Source organism: Thunnus albacares, chromosome 24 (assembly GCF_914725855.1).
Source record: "Thunnus albacares chromosome 24, fThuAlb1.1, whole genome shotgun sequence".
Classification (NCBI taxonomy): Eukaryota; Metazoa; Chordata; class Actinopteri; order Scombriformes; family Scombridae; genus Thunnus; species Thunnus albacares.
Genome location: NC_058129.1, coordinates 19,006,348 through 19,026,883, shown reverse-complemented (window position 1 = coordinate 19,026,883; position 20,536 = coordinate 19,006,348). Strand labels below are relative to the sequence as shown.

Below are 20,536 nucleotides of genomic sequence, written 5' to 3'. Positions count from 1 at the left end.
CATATAAACACATATCAACACAAAGCAGCCAGTTTCTAGTTTGAAAAAGAATTTATTTGATAAAATCCAGTAAATGTTATTTGTAGTTTTCACATTAAAATAAGAATAAGCTGCATTCTTCTGAAGCAGTGAAGTAAAGTTATTTAAGTTAATAGCAGGATTTTAAGTTAATAGTACACATTATACTGTATGTGGTGTTACATAAGTTTGTTACAAACAAATATAAAATACACATTTCAGACACACACAAAAAAATGACATTGCTAAATACACCGAATCAATTAGTTCATCCACAGGATATTAATCTGCAATAATTTTCATCAATTAATCTTTTAAGACGTTTTTCAGATGAACAATGTGTGAATTTGCTGTTTTGTTTGGTGATAATAAGCTGAATATTTGGGGGGCTGGACAATATAAAAATGTTTTAACTATGTTCTCACGTTTTATACCAAATAAATAATCAATTGAGAAAATAGATTAAGCGATAATGAAAACTGTTCATTGTAGCCTCAAACGCTGAACCGCCACCAATCGATGCATCAATATTCACACAATTCTAATTATTCTTTTATCATCGTTATTTAGATTTTTTAATTAACAAATTCCTTTATTCTTATAAATAACAGCAAAGTCCAATTAAACTCCTGTTAAAATGTTTCAAACACAACGAGCTACTGAAACAAACATTTAGTGGTTCGGGGTCTTTTAAGGCGTCTGTGCTCAGGGTCCTCGAGTCCTCAGTCCCATCATGCTTTGGTGCCAGTTGATCGTTGAGTTTCCGTCACCACGGTAGCCATGGCGGACAGGGGAGTGGAGTAAGTGGACGCCATGCTCTGTAACCCGGCCATCAGGCAGCGCCAGCTGAAGCACAACGCCTTCCTGACGTTCTGCACAACAGAAGACAATAAACGTCATGGCGTGTTGTTTAGAGGATGGATTTTGATTGACTGTCAGTGTTTCTATCGTTCATCGAATCACTCTGAACGTGATCCCAACAATATCGTTCACCACTGTCAGTGTTGTAGTTGTGGACTCTGCCGTCCACTTGAGTCAGAACGATTTTTAAAACAATATATTTATAGTTATAGTTATCATTCTCGGTTCTCGGCCCCTTTGGAGGAAGGTCTGCTTTATGCTGACATAGTTTGCTTTGAAACCTGTTCTTATACCTTTAAAGTCACAAAGACAGACTGTTTTTATTCATATTTTCAGTTTGCACATAAATTAATAACCAGAGTGGAAATACTCTCTTTAACTAACTAAACACTCTTCCCCTGGAACCTTTACCTTTACCTTTAATGCCTATACAACGCTTTCATTTGTAATCCTGAAAGATTTCAGTCCTGTCTGATTTGGCGACACACCGTGGTTACCATTATTACGACAGCAAACGTTCATTGAGCAGCTGGAGCTTCAGTTTCCGGAGCAGCCAGATAAACTAACATTGTTTTAATTGTTTTAATGACGATCAAACACACTGCAGCAGGAAAAGCCTCATTTTTGCCTCTAACCAGGTACTACTGATGCTATATGTGGTACAAAACATATAGTCTGCATTGTCTCTGTTAGGTAAACAATCAAATAAAGTTAATCAGATAGAATTCCTTGTGCTAAGTAGGGAAACTCCACCACAACCAGTAAAAACTACCTCATAGAGAGATAATTACTGAATATAAATACACTGAACGGCGATTATAGAAAACTTTCATGTCTCTTCAGGCATATTTGAAACCAAAAATGAACAAAATACCTCCAACTCTGACTGCTAAAGCTTCAGATCAAACAGTTCTAACTCGTGCCTTGTTAAAATTGGAGCTGTTTGTTTTCATTGTGTTTCAGCTTCCTCTTTGCTCTTTTCTTTTATCTGTGTTTATCATATCATGCTGATAAAGTCACCTCTGCTCCAATGTGTTGGGGTCAAAGGTCAAACTCACACTGTTGAGTCAATGTTTAAAGGTGCAATATAACAATTCACTAGATGTCAGCAAACAACTGTTTACTATGTAAGGACATGGTGGAGTAACGAGTGAAGTCTCTCCCTCTGAGTCTGTTGTTATCTGAGCTTCTCTGTTCTTTGTTTTGATAGCTGGTCCAGCCGCGTGGGCATGTTAGTGCACATGAGCGTGCATGTTAGTGCACATGAGCGTGCATGTTAGTGCAGGTGCGTTTCCAAACTTTCTCATATTACAGCTAAACAGTTCACTAAAATATGTTTCTGAAGACATTTGAGGCGAGAATCTTGATCCGTATTTGATCAGCTCTGCATAGTTTGACAGTTTGATCTGAGTTTGTTCAGGTGACGCTTTCTTTTTTTATCCAACTTTATTAAGTAAACGATACATTTGTTTTGGTCTGAGACGCTGGTGCAACATCTAGTGGGGCTGAATGTCGTATATTAGACCTTTAACAGCAGAGAGGTTGAGCTGACAGCGACGTTATAATGGTGACAGGATGTTAAAGCTGCAGTGCACCACTTTTGTCTTCTGGCAGTGAGAGTAATTACAAAAAACAACAGTCGAAATGTTCTTCTATCACAGGCTCCACCGCTGCTGTTGCAGCTGTGAAACGGTGGATTAATTGTTTTGAGCGTCACACGATTCAGTCCGATAACATTTGGAAAATCTAGAGGAGCCACACGATTAAATTATTTTATCCCCATTCGAGTTAGCAGAGAGCTAACCGGAGATGAGCTCGGCTGGTGGAAGTGTCTGGATGCTCCAGAGAGGGAAAGTCCTGCCCAACATGAGACTTATAAACTCTGCACACAGAGATGTTCCTGGTGATGATCAGCTTCATCAGCTTCATGTGTAACAGACGTTCATTTATATGTAAAGTTCTGCAGGTTGAATTCAAACTTTGTTAAATTTGTTTCTCTTTATATTTTGCTGCTGGCTGCTATAGCTTTTATACATTATATTATATTATATTATATTATATTATATTATATTATATTATATTATATTATATTATATTATATTATATTATATTATATTATATTTATTTGAACGTACTCACACTTCAGATATTTGCTGTTTTTTGTCTCCATATTTTAAAGTTTTCTTGTCATTTTGATTGTATTTATTACGGCTGAAATAAGAAACACCGTAGTTGAATTAAATATTTTTAATTTTTAGTATAGAAACGTATTTATTTTTTTACATTATATATATTTATTTATTTATTGTTTTTATTCATTTATTCTGTCCATATATAATTATTTAGTCATTTTTTGCACTTCATGTATTGCTGTTTATGTTTATGTTTATATTTGTATCTATTGATTAATAAATGAATTTATTTATATCTTATTTCAACCACTATATATTTTTAAATCTATATTTATGATTTTTTTTTTAATTATTTCATTATATATCTTGTTTTTATTATTCTATGAACTTTTATTGATTTATTTTCCTTTTATTTTTATTGATTTATTGATTTATGAATCATATGTCATCATGAGTTAACATGAACGCAACCACAACGTTGCAGTAACGTAATTCAAACACACAACACAACAAGCACGTCTCAGATATTTAATGTGACCCTATAAAGGGAATCCAGCTCTTCAGGTCAAAGGTCATTTCTTCTTACCTTCCTATACTTCTTGTACTTCTTCTTCTTCTTCCTCTTTTTCTCCTCCTTCCTCTTCTTCCTCTCCTCCGGCGTCTCCTCTCTCTCCTCCTCCACCTCTTCGATCAGGGGTTCGTATTTATCCGGCAGGACGGAAAAATAAACTTCTTTGGAGGTTTTCTGTCGTGTTTTCCCCGCTGGCTGAGCGGCGTCCTCCCCCTCCTGCGCTCCCATCCCTCGCTTCTCTCCGTCTGCCGCTGTGGGTTTCTGACCTCCTTGTTTTCAGGCAGGAGGACCTTTGGAGTGAGGAGGAGTCAAACTTTATTAGTCGCCTGAAGCTCCTTTCAGACACAGGAAACTGTGAGCTTTGACATAAAACACACTAAAGGCAGGATTAGAAGAAGAATGTGGATTTGTTTTTTGTTTCCTTGTTGAAGTTTTACCCCAAAGTTGTACTCACCTAAACCTCAAAGTTTGTGCAGCAGCTTGTGTTTTTTTCCTGCAGTTTGATTCTCTGCTGTTTGTTTTACAGAATAAACACAGAAACTTCACACTGAGTCAACATAAAAAACTAGAAAAACATCTAGAAAAGGTGGTCATGCTGATGAGGGAGTGAGACACGTACTGACTTAATTAACTTTATAAATATGAATTTATGGTTTATGTGTTTTAAAGCAACAGTACAAACTCACTCCACTACATTTCAGAGGGAAATATTGTACTTTCTACTCCACTACATTTATTTGACAGCTTTAGTTACTTTTCAGATGAAGATTTGACACAATGGATAATATAACAAGCTTTTAAAATACAACACATTGTTAAAGATGAAACCAGTGGTTTCCAACCTTTTTGTCTTTTGACGTCTTACAAAAAGCAGTGTGTAGTCGGGGTCACATTTCACATGTCTATGAGTTGTTAACAGCTCCACCAAATAGTGATTTTTCCCTCTAAACTTCTCACATGCTTTCATTTCAATAAATGTTCAAATGATCCAATATTTCAGCAAAAATCAAAGATTAGAGAAAAAGTCCAAAAACTGAAAACAGATTTGTGTATCAGAACTTAGTTTTTTCTTCTTTCCTCTCCCATTAATCATCTCACCACCCCTCAGATTTATCTGCTGACCCTTTGGAGGGGCCCCGACCCCTAGGTTGGGAACCACTGGACTAAACTAGCTAACTGTATATAAAGTAGTGTAAACTAGCTCCACCTCCAGCAGCTACAACAGTAACATGCTGCTCTAACACTGATGCTTCACTATTAATAATCTAATGATGTCATATATAATAATATATCAGTCAGAGGGACCAAACCACTACTTTTACTGCAATACTTTAACTACATCAAGCTCATAATACTTATGTACTTTTACTGCAATACTTTAACTACATCAAGCTCATAATACTTATGTACTTTTACTGCAATACTTTAACTACATCAAGCTCATAATATTTATGTATTTTTACTGCAATACTTTAACTACATCAAGCTCATAATATTTATGTATTTTTACTGTAGGAATGCAGGACTTTTACTTGTAATGGAGTAATTTTACATTGTTGTATTGGTACTTTTACTGCAGTAAAGGATCTGAATACTTGTTTCACCACTTGATATTGATCTTGTGGAGTCAGGATGTGGTTAGCCTAGCTTAGCATAAAGACTGGAAACAGGAGGAAACTGCTAGCTTGTCCAGAGTTTAAAAACACACCTCTAAAGCGCGCTAATTAGCATGTTGTATCTTGTTTGTTTAATCTGTAAACAAACAGAAATGTAACAAGACCAGATGCTAACATGTTGATGTTAGTTTAGTGTCTAATGTTTGCTAATTAACCACAAAGTACAGCTGAGGCTGATGATGTCATTAGTTTTGCAGGTATTTGTTCATAAACTAAATTATTAGTCAAATTAAATGTTGACCAGATGATGGCAGTAGATGAAAAGTCAGGAAACCACCAAAGTGACAATTCAAGGGGAACATGAATGTGTGAACCAAATTTCACAGCAATCCATCCAATAGTTGCTGAGAAAATTCACTCAGAACAGCAAATGTCAACCTCATGGTGGCGCTAGAGGCAAAGTCAGAGGATCATCAAAGTCACAATTATACATCATCCAGGAAACATAAATGTTTCTAACAAATTTTGAACCAATCCATCAAGTAGATGCTGAGATATTTCAGTCTGGATCTCTTTATATTTTAAAAATATAACCTATCAGACTTTGTCGGGGACAAACAATAAAGTCTTGGAACTATTTCAATCGTTGTCTCTGCTGTTTTTACTGTCAGTCAACCACTGAATTCCCCCTGAAACCACAAACTGTTTTTTCACATTTCTGTTTGCTTACAGGCTAAACAAACAAGATACAACATGTTAGTTAGCGAGCTTTAGAGGTGTTGCTAGGTGTATTTACAACTTTACACAGAGCCAGAATAACAGTTTCCACCTGTTTCCAGTTCTTATGCTAAGAGAAGAAGCTTATTTTGCAAAATAAAGTTAGTAATGCATGTAATGCTTTTGTTTCAGCTATAAATATGATGCAGAATTGTACTAAATCATAAATATCGCTGTTCTCAGGACATATGTTTAAAATTAGCAAGAAATTATATATTAAAATGAAAGAATATTAAACATAATGTAATAAATAAAGATTTTAAATTACACTATATGACCAAAAGTATATGGACAGGGGTTGTTATTGTCTTGTTTTTCCTGATTTTTAGGTTGCTATAGCAACAGATTAATACCTGTGGTTTTGTATTTTACATGTTTAACTAACACAACTGCCAACATACTTTCAGACATGTAGTTGAAGTCATTTATTAGACGATAATTCCTCTGAAGTTGACAGCAGTGATGAGAGTGACTAAATATTAATGTAAACAGCTGCAGTCAGACAGAAAAAGCCCGAGGCGTCTCATGTTTGCTTTTCTTCTCTCTGTCTTTGTCTTTTTTTTTTTTTTATCCAGGCAGTAATAAGTTGAAATCTGTTCAGCAGTACCCAGAGGGAGAATAGAAAGTCAGAAAGACAAAGAGGACTAAAGAAAAACAATATCCCAACATACCGGAGCTGAAAACTGAACCAAACTGAAGTCCAGAGCTCAGAGAAAACACATCAGATGTGATGGTTGCAACATAAACTCTTCCCTGTGCAAACATCATTATTTCACTTGTGTGATCATGATTGAAAACATAGAAAATAGAAACAGACTTCAGACAGACAGAAATGTATTGCTTTAATGTTCAGAGCGTCTAATTTTTTTTTTATCAAAACAACAGCATCTATTACATTATTAAGAAAGAAAACTGGAAATAAATAGATAATATGTGAGTATATTAAACAATAAAACATGATCTGAGTGAGGAGTCAAGAGGATTTAAACAATAAACCTGGAGGTGAACTTCATAACAGTTGCAGTTTAAGCCTTAATAACAAAATCTATATCTGTGTCTGTTTGTGTGTGTGTGCGTGTGTGTGTGTGTGTGTGTGTGTGTGTGTGTAGTGTGTAGCTCCAGCGGTTGACAGTCTGGTCGTTTGTGATGCACCATGAGATCCTCACGACCTTTGACCCTGCAGAAACACAGAGATGAAAAGACCGAGTGAGAAAGGAGAGGTGACTTTATGAAACAAACACCATAATACACCGCGGGCCGGTCTCACAAAGCAGGATTAGATATCTAGCCAGCTAACTTTGGGGATAATCCTGGATTTTCTGTCTCATAAAGACACTTTGAGTTCATACAGAGTTCGGTTGCTATAGTAACAAATGCTCTAAGTCAACCAGAGCACAGAGCGACGTCCTCACACACCAGAGCGACGTCCTCACACACCAGAGTGACGTCATCACGCACCAGAGCGACGTCATCACACACCAGAGCGACGTCATCACACACCAGCGACGTCCTCACACACCAGCGACGTCCTCACACACCAGAGAGACGTCCTCACACACCAGAGCGACGTCATCACACACCAGAGCGACGTCATCACACACCAGCGACGTCCTCACACACCAGCGACGTCCTCACACACCAGAGCACAGACTGATGACCTCACACACCAGTGCGACGTCCTCACTCACCAGAGCGACATCCTCACACACCAGAGTGACGTCCTCACACACCAGAGCACAGACTGACTTCCTCACGCACCAGAGCGACGTCATCACACACCAGAGCGACGTCCTCACACACCAGAGCACAGACTGACTTCCTCACGCACCAGAGTGACGTCCTCACACACCAGAGCGACGTCATCACACACCAGAGCGACGTCATCACACACCAGAGCACAGACTGACATCCTCACACACCAGAGCAACGTCCTCACTCACCAGTGACGTCCTCACACACCAGAGCGATGTCCTCACACACCAGTGACGTCCTCACACACCAGTGACGTCCTCACACACCAGAGCGACGTCCTCACACACCAGAGCGACGTCCTCACTCACCAGAGTGACGTCCTCACACACCAGTGACGTCCTCACTCACCAGAGCGACGTCCTCACACACCAGTGACGTCCTCACTCACCAGAGTGACGTCCTCACACACCAGTGACGTCCTCACACACCAGAGCGACGCCCTCACACACCAGAGCACAGACTGACGTCCTCACACACCAGAGCGACGTCCTCACTCACCAGAGCGACGCCCTCACTCACCAGAGTGACGTCCTCACACACCAGAGTGACGTCCTCACTCACCAGAGCGACGCCCTCACTCACCAGAGTGACGTCCTCACACACCAGAGCGACGTCCTCATACACCAGAGCAACGTCCTCACACACCAGAGCGACGCCCTCACACACCAGAGCACAGACTGACGTCCTCACACACCAGAGCGACGTCCTCACTCACCAGAGCGACGTCCTCACACACCAGAGTGACGTCCTCACACACCAGAGCACAGACTGACGTCCTCACACACCAGAGCGACGTCCTCACTCACCAGAGCGACGCCCTCACTCACCAGAGTGACGTCCTCACACACCAGAGTGACGTCCTCACTCACCAGAGCGACGCCCTCACTCACCAGAGTGACGTCCTCACACACCAGAGCGACGTCCTCATACACCAGAGCAACGTCCTCACACACCAGAGCGACGTCCTCACACACCAGAGTGACGTCCTCACACACCAGAGCACAGACTGACGTCCTCACACACCAGAGCGACGTCCTCACACACCAGAGCGATGTCCTCACTCACCAGAGCGACGTCCTCACTCACCAGAGCGACGCCCTCACTCACCAGAGCGACGTCCTCACTCACCAGAGCGACGCCCTCACTCACCAGAGCGACGTCCTCACTCACCAGAGCGACGTCCTCACTCACCAGAGTGACGCCCTCACTCACCAGAGCGACGTCCTCACTCACCAGAGTGACGTCCTCACTCACCAGAGCGACGTCCTCACTCACCAGAGTGACGCCCTCACTCACCAGAGAGACGTCCTCACTCACCAGAGTGACGTCCTCACACACCAGAGTGACGTCCTCACACACCAGAACACAGACTGATGACCTCACTCACCAGAGCGACGTCCTCACTCACCAGAGTGACGTCCTCACACACCAGAGTGACGTCCTCACACACCAGAGAGACGTCCTCACACACCAGAGCGACGTCCTCACACACCAGAGTGACGTCCTCACACACCAGAGCACAGACTGATGACCTCACTCACCAGAGTGACGTCCTCACTCACCAGAGTGACGTCCTCACACACCAGAGCACAGACTGATGACCTCACACACCAGAGCACAGACTGATGTCCTCACTCACCAGAGTGACGTCCTCACTCACCAGAGTGACGTCCTCACACACCAGAGTGACGTCCTCACACACCAGAGCACAGACTGATGACCTCACTCACCAGAGCGACGTCCTCACTCACCAGAGTGACGTCCTCACACACCAGAGTGACGTCCTCACACACCAGAGCACAGACTGATGACCTCACTCACCAGAGTGACGTCCTCACTCACCAGAGTGACGTCCTCACACACCAGAGCACAGACTGATGACCTCACACACCAGAGCGACGTCCTCACTCACCAGAGTGACGTCCTCACACACCAGAGCACAGACTGATGACCTCACACACCAGAGCGACGTCCTCACACACCAGAGCACAGACTGATGACCTCACACACCAGAGCGACGTCCTCACTCACCAGAGAGACGTCCTCACACACCAGAGCACAGACTGATGTCCTCACTCACCAGAGTGACGTCCTCACACACCAGAGTGACGTCCTCACACACTAGAGCGACGTCCTCACAAACCAGAGCGATGTCCTCACTCACCAGAGCGACATCATGAAAAACCAGAGCACATTACAACATAGTAAAAACCAGAGCACAGAGCGACGTCCTCATAAACCAACAAGTGAACCAAAGTCACAGTAAACTAAAGTAAATCCATCTGAGCCACACTTGAACCGTTTTATTCAGTTCGACTGTTCTGACAAAAATCAAAAACTAAAACTAAAGTCGACTAACAGGAAACTAAAGTGGATCAAACTGAAATCTTAATGATCTACAAAATAATGCTGATAAAAAAACAACTATAAAGTCAATCATATCGATCTAAATGACGCTGACGGAAAATTAAAGTTGACTCACTGAGGTCTGACCGCGAACACACACACACACACACACACACACACGTACACACTCTGTTAAGTCACAGTTTGTTCTGAAACATGACAGCACTGACAGGAAGTGTGTGTTTCGGTGCGTGTGTTTTGTGTTTCGGTGTGTGTGTGTGTGTGCGTGGAGTGATAACAGGAATTTGGTTTCAGTGGTTTTTATTCATTCAGCCTTTAGTTTCATTTGCATTCACACTGACTGAAGTTACTGACCTAAAACCTCGAGCCAACTGACGCAGACTCTCTGCACTTTACTGACTTATTGCTCTGTTTGACTGCAGCGTAACAAACAACTTTTAAAAAACTTAGACCAAAGAGTTTTATAAAGACTCCATGAAGCACTTTACACTTTATTTAAAAAACACAGAAAGGCCTTGATGTGATCTTTACAAAACGTGAGACAAAACTAAACAATCAGCTGGATAACTGAACAACAGGTTTATGTTCTAGCCATCAGTTTTAATTCTTTCAACTTTAGAAATCTTAAATACTACAATACCCATGAGCCTCAGCTGCTGTGGCTGCAGAAGAAGCCAGAACATGAACTCATTTAAACTGCTCAGCGTTTTTTTGTTTTTTTTTATCAGTTTCCTGTGCAGTTATCTTTAGCTTCAGATCAATTTTAAGCTCTTCGATTGGTTGTTTCAAACTGAAATGCACCTTGGGAGTCGTAGTCCTTCATTTTTTATATCCACAAGTTTTTTGACTTTTTATCAGAGAACCAAATACTGTATATGTGTACTTTACTTGAGTATTACTTTATACTTTCACTACATTTATTTGACAGCTTTAGAGACTTTAGTAACTTTGCAGATTCAGATTATTGATACAAGATACAATCATCAAATAAACTGTGATGTATTATTATTGATTAAGCTGTCCAGCTGTATAGAGCTGCAACAATTAGTCGATTAATCAATTACTGATTGACAGAAAATTAATCGGCAAACATTTTGATAAACAATTAATAGTTTCGGTCATTTTTCAAGTAAAACTTTTTGGTTCCAGTTTTGAAAATGTGAGCATGTGCACAACAGATGAACTGATAATGAGAATGAAAGTTAGTTGCAGCCCTACAGCCGTATATATAAAGCAGCTCTGCCTTTACTAGCTGCAACATTAAAGTGATGATTACACATTTATGCATTGTAATCCAATAATATAGTATAAATGTAACAACATGGCCTTTCCTCTGGTGCCTCCTGCAGGATAAACTTTAGGATGAGGAACTAAAAATCTCATTTTTATCATCTAGTTTTGCTCCTGTTTGACATTTGTGTTTCTTACTTTTTTGTTGGGTAGAGCGACAGTCAGCCCGGCCGGTGTCCTCGAACTCAGACTCAGCTTCTTCTTCCACAGATAATAAAACTCCACACACTGAGAGACGGACTTGGTCTGAACCTGAACACACAACAACAAACAACAACAAAGAAAGTCTAACGGACTCAGCTCATGTTTGATGATCCACTGGACAAACAGAAGTTTAAAACTCACGGCTTTCTGGACGCTGCTGAAGTCTTTCTGATGAAGCTGCAAAGATTTAACCATCAGCTTCCTCTCTGCTTCGCTCCACATGACACCAGCTGGTTCAGCAAGGTGGGTTGATGATTAATTTATTGGAAACGTATTTATTCTCATAACTTTCTGGCATTGTTAAAAACAACTCTGATTTCCTACAATTGTTTATTTTGTATATATATGTGGATGGAGAAGCAGCAGCTGACCTGAGTGGCTGTTGTCGGAGGTTTCGGGAGTCGACAGCAGCTTCTCCACCGAAACCTGGAAACAGCAGAAAACTAAATCAGACAAACAGGAAGCACAAACACTGGCCAAAAACAAAAAGCCTACATCATATTCTTTTGTCAAGAATGCTTTCCTCAAGTATTTAATTTACTTGTTATGTGGTGAAAACAGCTTCTAACCGTAAATTGAATTGTCCTCTAGTGGTTTTATTATACTCTATTATTAAAATGATATCAAAGGATACACAGAATTACCAAGAAAACTTTGAACAGTTACACATTCTGGGAAATAACCTCATCATCTTCTGTCTGTGCTCAGTACAGAGGTGGAGTCAGGATGTGGTTGACTTATCTTCGACTGGATTTGTGGTTATTTTAAGCAATTTTTAAATAGAGATCTGATCGAGGCAAGCAAAGTTTATTTATATAGCACTTTCCACAGACACCAGTCACAAAGTGATGCAAACAAATGTAATAATAAGAAGGCATGGCTGCTTTTTGGGGCCCCTATGAACCTCAGTATACATGGTGGTGCACTACAGCTGAAATTATAGTTGCTTAATCAATTACTTTTAAATGCATTTTTGCACAAATGGACTTAACTGCTGCTAATTTGTTATGTGAACTTTACATTAAGTGCACAACTATTCTACATACTGTACAGATATATGTAAAAAGTCTTCACTGCTCTTTGAATTTGTCATGTTTTGTCGTCTTAAAACATTGAATCAAAAGGGATTTTTTTACCAGGAAGTCTCCTCTGGCCTCTGATAGGATGTGGAGGGCGTGCTCTGGGCTGGCCCCGCCCCCTGGCACCACGCTGGAGCGAGACATCGACAGGAGAGCTTCCACTGGATGAACAATGTGTCAAACATTAAGTAATCAATGATATAGTGATAATGATAATAATAATAATAATAATAGTGTCTTTTTGTGTGTGTCTACCTCTCTGTTGATTGGCAGGAAGCTCCAGTACATCCCACGGCGTCCACAGCAGCAGTGCATCGTGGGAGTCAGAGGGGGCATATTTTCTGTCCTGAAGGGGCGGGATCTCAGCCTGGTAGCCCCGTCCCATATTGATCCGTCTGTGATTGACAGCTCAGGCTTAACAGGTGATCAGAGAGTGACATCATCGCAAAAAAAAAAAAAAGAAGAATATGACTTTACTTACGGCTTATTGATTCCTGTCGTTAGTGTTCCAGGAGGAGAAGGAGGGGCTGTCTCCATGGAAACAAGGTCACTGAGTCCATCTGCCAATCAGAAACACAAACATCAATTCCATTATCCAATCAGGTGTTTAGAGTTAGTGTTGGTTATTAAAGAATTAAAGAATATGATTCATGAACGTCACATTATTTTTTTGCATAAATTTGTTGTAAAAAATTACTTTTTAAAAACTTGAAAATTCTTCATTCTTTAACATTTTTTGAACTAAGAAAACTGAAGGATGATTTTGTAACCACAAGTTAAAATCATAAATCATATATGAATGTTTGATGAATGAGACCCACCAGCCAACACATACACATGTACTGATACATCAAAAATATGCAAAACTTTTAAGATTACATCAGCCCAGTCAGGCTCTATTATCATTTATTTAATTCATTAATTCAAAGATAAATTACAAAATAGATAAATAAGTTTGCATTTAAATGTTCCAATTCATCAAAAAACATTTATTAAACAGCAAAAATGTTGATAATTGATTAAATCTGGCAGTGACAGTAATTACAAAAACAGTGTTGACACATGCTAACATCATAGGCGCCGCCGTAGCCTACTCCGCTACTGTTGCAGCTGTAAAATGTTTAAAATGTGTAAAAAAAAAATTCACACAACCCCCACGAAATGACTCGTTCCACTATCAGAATATGATCCATTCTGTCTGATAACATTTGGAAAGTCTAGAAGAGCCACGTGATTAAATTACTGTATCCTCATTCAAGTTAGCGGAGAGCTAACCGAAAGTTAGCCGCTCGCCTGGAGGAATTCTGCATTCATGCATTCACCGGCCAGCGCGGGAATGTTAAACCCGACACTGGATTCAAACTCTGTATACTGTGAAATACAGAGTTTATAGATGATAGGCTTAATCAGCTCTGTGTGAACTCGTTTGGCTTAAAAGTAACGGATGTTCATTTATATGTAAAAGTTGTGCACTGTAGGTTTAATTTAGAAAATAATTTGTGGTATTTTGCGCCACCCTCAGGACAAACTTTACATTTTTTCAACAATGGGTAAGGCTGTAAGAATAGCTTATTCATCAGGATGTAGTTTGTTTGTTGCTGTGGGACTTTTGGTCTGTTTTATTTAACAATGATGAATCGACTTACTGTACGAGTTGTGGAGCTGCACAGTCTGCGCTCTCTGCTGCCTCCTGGTGGTGAGGGAGCAGTACAGCCCCGGCCCCGCCCTGAGAGGACACAGCATGGGAGGAGGAGTGTAGTGACCTCTGCCACCATCACCCCCGGCAACCACTCCGTTACCACTGACAACTCCTCCACTGTCATCACCACCACCACTAGCGACTTTCCCACCGCCCCTAGCAACCGTTTCCTCTTCTTCCTTGGCAGTGTCGAGACGCATCAGGCTGCAATAGAGCACAGCGCCTCCGGTGGCTGAAGACTGGCGAGTGCATCTCCTCTGTTGTCCACTCCTACACACCTTGGACATGTCTTTGGATTGGACAGGCACAGAGACGGGTATCACCATGGAAACAGAGGGTTGGACAGGTGGGGAGGAGTTGTTGCCCTGGAGATAGAGAGGTGGAGAAATGAAACACAAATGAGGTCACTTTGCAATGCAGCTGTATGAAGTTTAAACAACAGGATGTGTTGTTTTAAGTACACTGAGGAGACTTTTGATACATTGATATTATGAGGGCTCATGCACCATTTTTGAACAAGCTGGTACCCACAAGGTTAACCACTGAACTTGGTTTTTGGTTTGGGTAAAAGTTGAGGTTATGTATGTTGTAATTCTCAGTGGTGGAAAGTACCTTTTTGTCTTTTGACGTCTTACAAAAAGCAGTGTGTAGTCGGGGTCACATTTCACATGTCTATGAGTTGTTAACAGCTCCACCAAATAGTGATTTTTCCCTCTAAACTTCTCACATGCTTTCATTTCAATAAATGTTCAAATGATCCAATATTTCAGCAAAAATCAAAGATTAGAGAAAAAGTCCAAAAACTGAAAACAGATTTGTGTATCAGAACTTTGTTTTTTCTTCTTTCCTCTCCCATTAATCATCTCACCACCCCTCAGATTTATCTGCTGACCCTTTGGAGGGGCCCGACCCCTAGGTTGGGAACCACTGGACTAAACTAGCTAACTGTATATAAAGTAGTGTAAACTAGCTCCACCTCCAGCAGCTACAACAGTAACATGCTGCTCTAACACTGATGCTTCACTATTAATAATCTAATGATGTCATATATAATAATATATCAGTCAGAGGGACCAAACCACTACTTTTACTGCAATACTTTAACTACATCAAGCTCATAATACTTATGTACTTTTACTGCAATACTTTAACTACATCAAGCTCATAATACTTATGTACTTTTACTGCAATACTTTCACTACATCAAGCTCATAATACTTATGTACTTTTACTGTAGGAGGATTTTTAATGCAGGACTTTTACTTGTAATGGAGTATTTTTACATTGTTGTATTGGTACTTTTACTGCAGTAAAGGATATGAATCCTTCTTCCACCACTGGTAATTCTGGTTTAAGTTAATTCAAAGTCATTCTATGTGATAAAAAGTTAATTTTGTGTGTGTTTGAACCTTGTTCAACCATGTAGCTGATCTGAAGCCGCTGTGGGAACGCATGTGACCGTTCAACGCTGGCAAACTCCTGAAGTCACGTTTACACACTGTACACATCAGCCTGTAACAAACACACAGTGTACATTTTAAAAAGTAAAGCAAAATGTTGAGGATATGAAACATTTAATATATTTTACAATTTGTAATACTGTAAAAATTATACTGCAAATGCAGAGGCAAACATACAAAACTTTTATACATCATCATCATGATCATCTTCATCAAAGTTACCTGGAGTCTGGAGCCTTCGTGAGGTTTTCATGTTGAGGCTGTTTGATCTGAAAACAAACATTCATTTAGGAAATGTAGATCAATTCCAACAATAACATTTATGTATAATAAATAAGGTCAACAATGAAAATATGATGTAAACTTATCTATTAAAATATTTACTTACTTACTTTATACACTTATGTAAGTGCCTACTTAAATGTGTTATTTAATTATTTATTTGCACACTTATTTATGCACTTACTTACATATTTATTTATTTTAAAGTTTTAACTTTAAATAAGTGTGAAATTAACTTTTTTCACTTATTTACATAATTATTCACACATTTTTAATGCACAAAGTAACGTATGCCCTTATTTCCAAGATTATTTATGTACTTGCTCATTTGCGCACTTACTTTTTAATTAATACTTATTTACACATTTATACATATATTTACTGTATTTACACACTAATTTAAGTACTAACTTATTTACTCACATGTTTATTTATTTATGCCTTTATTCATTTATGAATTTATTTACATTACTTTCTTATTTATGTTCTTATTGATGCACTTACTTGCATACTTACTTATATACACACTATTATTGTTTATATACTATTTGTTTGTTTTAAAAGCACGTACTAACATAGTTATGCATTAATTGACTTATTTACACAGTTTCTTGAATATTTACCTATTAACAAACATATTTATTCACTTGTCCATTTGCTTATTTTTAGAACTAACTTGATTACATTTGAGATAATAACTGTTAGCAGTTAAAAAGTGAGATAACACACCCAGTTCCAGGTCAAGTCTTGTTGACTATCTCCACCTCCTCCTCTTCCTCTTCCTCTTCCTCTTCCTCGTTTCCTTCCTCCTCCTGACTCTTCCCTCCAGCTCAGCCCAGCAGTGAGGCTTGGAGGCTGGGCAGCACTGCCGACATCCTGGCCGCTTCCCTGTGGAGGGAAACAGCTCTCCAGGCTACTGGCAGCATCAGGGAGGCCCGACTGGTTATGGATTGGCTCAGTTTGGCTCAGGACAACGTGTTGGCTCAGTTGGTGCTGGCTGGGGTCAGAGGTCACAGCATAGCTGTCAGACTCATGCAGACAGCAACTAATGGTTTTATCCCTGTTCAGCTGTGTGGATGTCTGTGTTTGAAACCCTAGTCTCTCTGTCCTGGGATGCATTTGAGGACCAGGACTGGAGATGGCAGGGGTCTGAGGGTAATGAGGACTTGGACCAGGGGTAGAGGGGCTACAGAAGGGCTGGGTGGCATTACTGTAGGGGACAAACTGGTTGCTGGAGAAGTCCTCTGCAGACAATGACCTGAACTCCACGGAACTCCGTCTCCCCAGGGGCACTCCTCCAGACAAGGATCCCAGTGGAGAGCCCTGCAGCTGGGAGAGAGCTGGCTCCAGAGGCCCCCAGGTGTCCACATCTGGACCAGGTGAGTTGTCCTGTCCGTACACATTGCCAGAAACGAGTGTTTGAGTCTCGTAGGGCAGTGTGTTTATGTTCTCCAACTTGGGTCTGTGGTGAGTTAGATCAGCATTGAACTGGTTCTGGTTCTGGTTCTGGGGATGGAAATCCAAGTATGATGTATCCTGGCTCTGTTTAAATCAAAGACAAATGGATTACAGTCAGTGGTGGAAGAAGTATTCAGATCCTTTACTTCAGTAAAAGTACCAATACAGCAATATAAAAATACTCCATTACAAGTAAAAGTCCTGCATGAAAAATCCTACTTCAGTAAAAGTATATAAGTAGGGGTCGGGCCCCTCCAAAGGGTCAGCAGATAAATCTGAGGGGTGGTGAGATGATTAATGGGAGAGGAAAGAAGAAAAAACAAAGTTCTGATACACAAATCTGTTTTCAGCATTTGGACTTTTTCTCTAATCTTTGATTTTTGCTGAAATATTGGATCATTTGAACATTTATTGAAATGAAAGCATGTGAGAAGTTTAGAGGGAAAAATCACTATTTGGTGGAGCTGTTAACAACTCATAGACATGTGAAATGTGACCCCGACTACACACTGCTTTTTGTAAGATGTCAAAAGACAAAAAGGTTGGAAACCACTGGTTTCATCTTTAACAATGTGTTGTATTTTAAAAGCTTGTTATATTATCCATTGTGTCAAATCTTCATCTAGAAAGTAACTAAAGCTGTCAAATAAATGTAGTGGAGTAGAAAGTACAATATTTCCCTCTGAGTGGAAGACTTACCTGGTGGGAGAAACTGTAGTTGTTGAGCAGGTAGGAAAGATCAGATGGTGGTTCAGATCCGCTCCAGTTTGAATGATCTAAATCTACATCATGATTGTGGCTGGAAAGGAGGTGGTGAGGGGAGGTCACCTGGGGCTGACAGAGGTGAGGGGAGGTCACCTGGGGCTGACAGAGGTGAGGGGAGGTCACCTGGGGCTGATGGAGGTGAGGGGAGGTCACCTGGGGCTGATGGAGGTGAGGGGAGGTTACCTGGGGTTGACAGAGGTGGGGGGAGGTCACCTGGGGCTGAAAGTGGTGAGGGGAGGACTCCTGGGACTGGGGTACAAGGTAAGGGGAGGTTACCTGGGCATGAGGAAGGGAAGGGGAAGTGACCTGGTGCTGATGGTGGTGGTGAGGTGAGCTTACAAGGGGATGTTGAAGGTGAGGGGAGGTCACCTGGGGATGTTGAAGGTGAGGGGAGGTTACCTGGGGATAGGCAAGATGAGGGGAGGTTACCTGGGGATAGGCAAGGTGAGGGGAGGTTACCTGGTGCTGATGGTGGTGGTGGGGTGAGGTTACAAGGGGATGTTGAAGGTGAGGGGAGGTCACCTGGGGATGTTGAAGGTGAGGGGAGGTCACCTGGGGATGTTGAAGGTGAGGGGAGGATACCTGGGGATAAGGGAGGTGATGTGAGTTCACCTGGGCAAAAGGAAGTGTACATATAAATAATAAAGTACATGAGTGAGTAAGTGTGTAAACTAGTAAGTACATAAGTAAGCACGTTAAAAGGTACATAAGTGTGTAAATAAGTACTTAAGTACATTGGTATATCTGTAAGTAAGTATGTAAATTGGTCTATAAATAAGTACGTGAGTATATGTGATTAAATAATTACATGTGCCAGTGGATGAATAAATCAACAAGTGAGTGCTTCAGTAAGTAAGTGTGAAAAGTACATCAATAAGTAGACAAGTGCATAAAAAAGTAAAAGCGCAGATAAGTAAATATACATAAATATGTGATTATGGGGCTTAAATACTGAAGTGTGTAAATGAGGAGGAGTGCATCAATAAATAGTTGTTAAAATTCATAAATGCATAAATAAGTAAGTAATTAAAAGGTGAGTGCCTAAATACTTAAGTGCGTAAATAAATATACATAAGGACATAAGGAAGTGCATAAATAAGCGCAGAAAGTAAATACAGTGAATAAATAAGTAAAAAAAGCAGTCTACTAAAAAGGCAATAGCTTAAATAAGTTAGTGACTGGATGCAGTGCACAAGTAAGTGTGTAAATAAGTACAATAACACTTGAGTGCATAAATAAATAAGTGTAAAAAAGTACATAGTAAGTACCTTGTCATGAGGAAGGTTGCCATGATTCCTGAGTGACGAGGGGGAGAAGACTGGAGGAGGTGAGGGACTGAAAGGAGATGACTGTGAAACAGAGGAGTGATGGATGATGGGGGGAGGACAGGAAGTGGAGAATGTCCACAAGTCAGACATGATGTCAGACACACACACACCTGCTAACATTCAATGTGTGTGTGTTTATGTGCATAATTATATGTGTATGTGGCAGATTGTGTGTTATCTTCACGACGCCTTCACATGGATCTGATGAAGCTCTGCAAAATGACACAAATAAAGTCTGATTAACTTTGAGGTGATCTGGTATGAGAAAATAATGGACAAGGTGGAGTCCATTGTTGTCTCTATGTGGACACCTGTGAGTCGTTACTGTCTCTATGTGGACACCTGTGAGTCATTACTGTCTCTATGTGGACACCTGTGAGTCGTTATTGTCTCTATGTGGACACCTGTGAGTCATTATTGTCTCTATGTGGACACCTGTGAGTCATTACTGTCTCTATGTGGACACCTGTGAGTCGTTACTGTCTCTATGTGGACACCTGTGAGTCATTACTGTCTCTACATGAACACCTGTGAGTCGTTATTGTCTCTATGTGGACACCTGTGAGTCGTTATTGTCTCTACATGGACACTTGTGAGTCGTTATTGTCTCTATGTGAACACCTGTGAGTCGTTATTGTCTCTATGTGGACACCTGTGAGTCGTTATTGTCTCTATGTGGACACCTGTGAGTCGTTATTGTCTCTATATAGACACCTCTAAGTTGTTATTGTCTCTATATAGACACCTCTAAGTTGTTATTGTCTCTATATAGACACCTCTAAGTTGTTATTGTCTCTATATAGACACCTCTAAGTTGTTATTGTCTCTATATAGACACCTCTAAGTTGTTATTGTCTCTATATGGACACCTCTAAGT

The 20,536-nt window shown here is 40.5% G+C and overlaps 3 protein-coding genes across 4 annotated transcripts in view; 1 reads left to right on the top strand and 2 right to left on the bottom strand.

Moving 5' to 3' along the window:
• Nucleotides 1–32: 32 nt before the first annotated feature.
• Nucleotides 33–4,139, bottom strand: c24h1orf115 (chromosome 24 C1orf115 homolog). Its single transcript, XM_044344437.1, has 2 exons — nucleotides 3,598–4,139; nucleotides 33–890 (listed from the first exon to the last, which is right to left on the bottom strand). The coding sequence occupies exons 1-2, from the start codon at nucleotides 3,808–3,810 to the stop codon at nucleotides 750–752; spliced, it is 354 nt and encodes a 117-aa protein (XP_044200372.1). The 5' UTR covers nucleotides 3,811–4,139; the 3' UTR covers nucleotides 33–749.
• Nucleotides 4,140–6,543: 2,404 nt separating this feature from the next.
• Nucleotides 6,544–20,536, bottom strand: part of LOC122976634 — a 24,149-nt gene continuing 10,156 nt past the window's right edge. The window contains exons 3-16 of the mRNA XM_044345213.1: nucleotides 19,600–19,871; nucleotides 18,671–18,943; nucleotides 18,266–18,607; nucleotides 16,838–17,650; nucleotides 16,049–16,095; nucleotides 15,776–15,878; nucleotides 14,314–14,731; nucleotides 13,149–13,227; nucleotides 12,923–13,062; nucleotides 12,725–12,828; nucleotides 11,960–12,014; nucleotides 11,730–11,818; nucleotides 11,523–11,636; nucleotides 6,544–7,152 (exon numbers count right to left, since the gene is read on the bottom strand). Coding sequence (XP_044201148.1) covers nucleotides 7,138–7,152; nucleotides 11,523–11,636; nucleotides 11,730–11,818; nucleotides 11,960–12,014; nucleotides 12,725–12,828; nucleotides 12,923–13,062; nucleotides 13,149–13,227; nucleotides 14,314–14,731; nucleotides 15,776–15,878; nucleotides 16,049–16,095; nucleotides 16,838–17,650; nucleotides 18,266–18,607; nucleotides 18,671–18,943; nucleotides 19,600–19,779 — 2,772 coding nt within the window. The 5' untranslated portion in view covers nucleotides 19,780–19,871 and the 3' untranslated portion in view covers nucleotides 6,544–7,137. The remainder of the gene's footprint in view (nucleotides 7,153–11,522; nucleotides 11,637–11,729; nucleotides 11,819–11,959; nucleotides 12,015–12,724; nucleotides 12,829–12,922; nucleotides 13,063–13,148; nucleotides 13,228–14,313; nucleotides 14,732–15,775; nucleotides 15,879–16,048; nucleotides 16,096–16,837; nucleotides 17,651–18,265; nucleotides 18,608–18,670; nucleotides 18,944–19,599; nucleotides 19,872–20,536) is intronic.
• lipt1 (lipoyltransferase 1) overlaps nucleotides 17,307–20,536 on the top strand; it is an 11,207-nt gene continuing 7,977 nt past the window's right edge. For both annotated transcript variants that reach the window (XM_044344392.1, XM_044344389.1), the window contains exon 1: nucleotides 17,307–17,487. The gene's annotated coding sequence lies outside the window, so the exon portion shown is untranslated. The remainder of the gene's footprint in view (nucleotides 17,488–20,536) is intronic.

Coding starts and splice junctions, on each gene's coding strand:
- c24h1orf115 (XM_044344437.1), bottom strand. CDS start 3,810: ATGGGAGCGCAGGAGGGGGAGGACGCCGCTCAGCCAGCGGGGAAAACA. Junction 891..3,597: donor AGTACAAGAAGTATAGGAAG/GTAAGAAGAAAT, acceptor TCTGTTGTGCAG/AACGTCAGGAAGGCGTTGTG.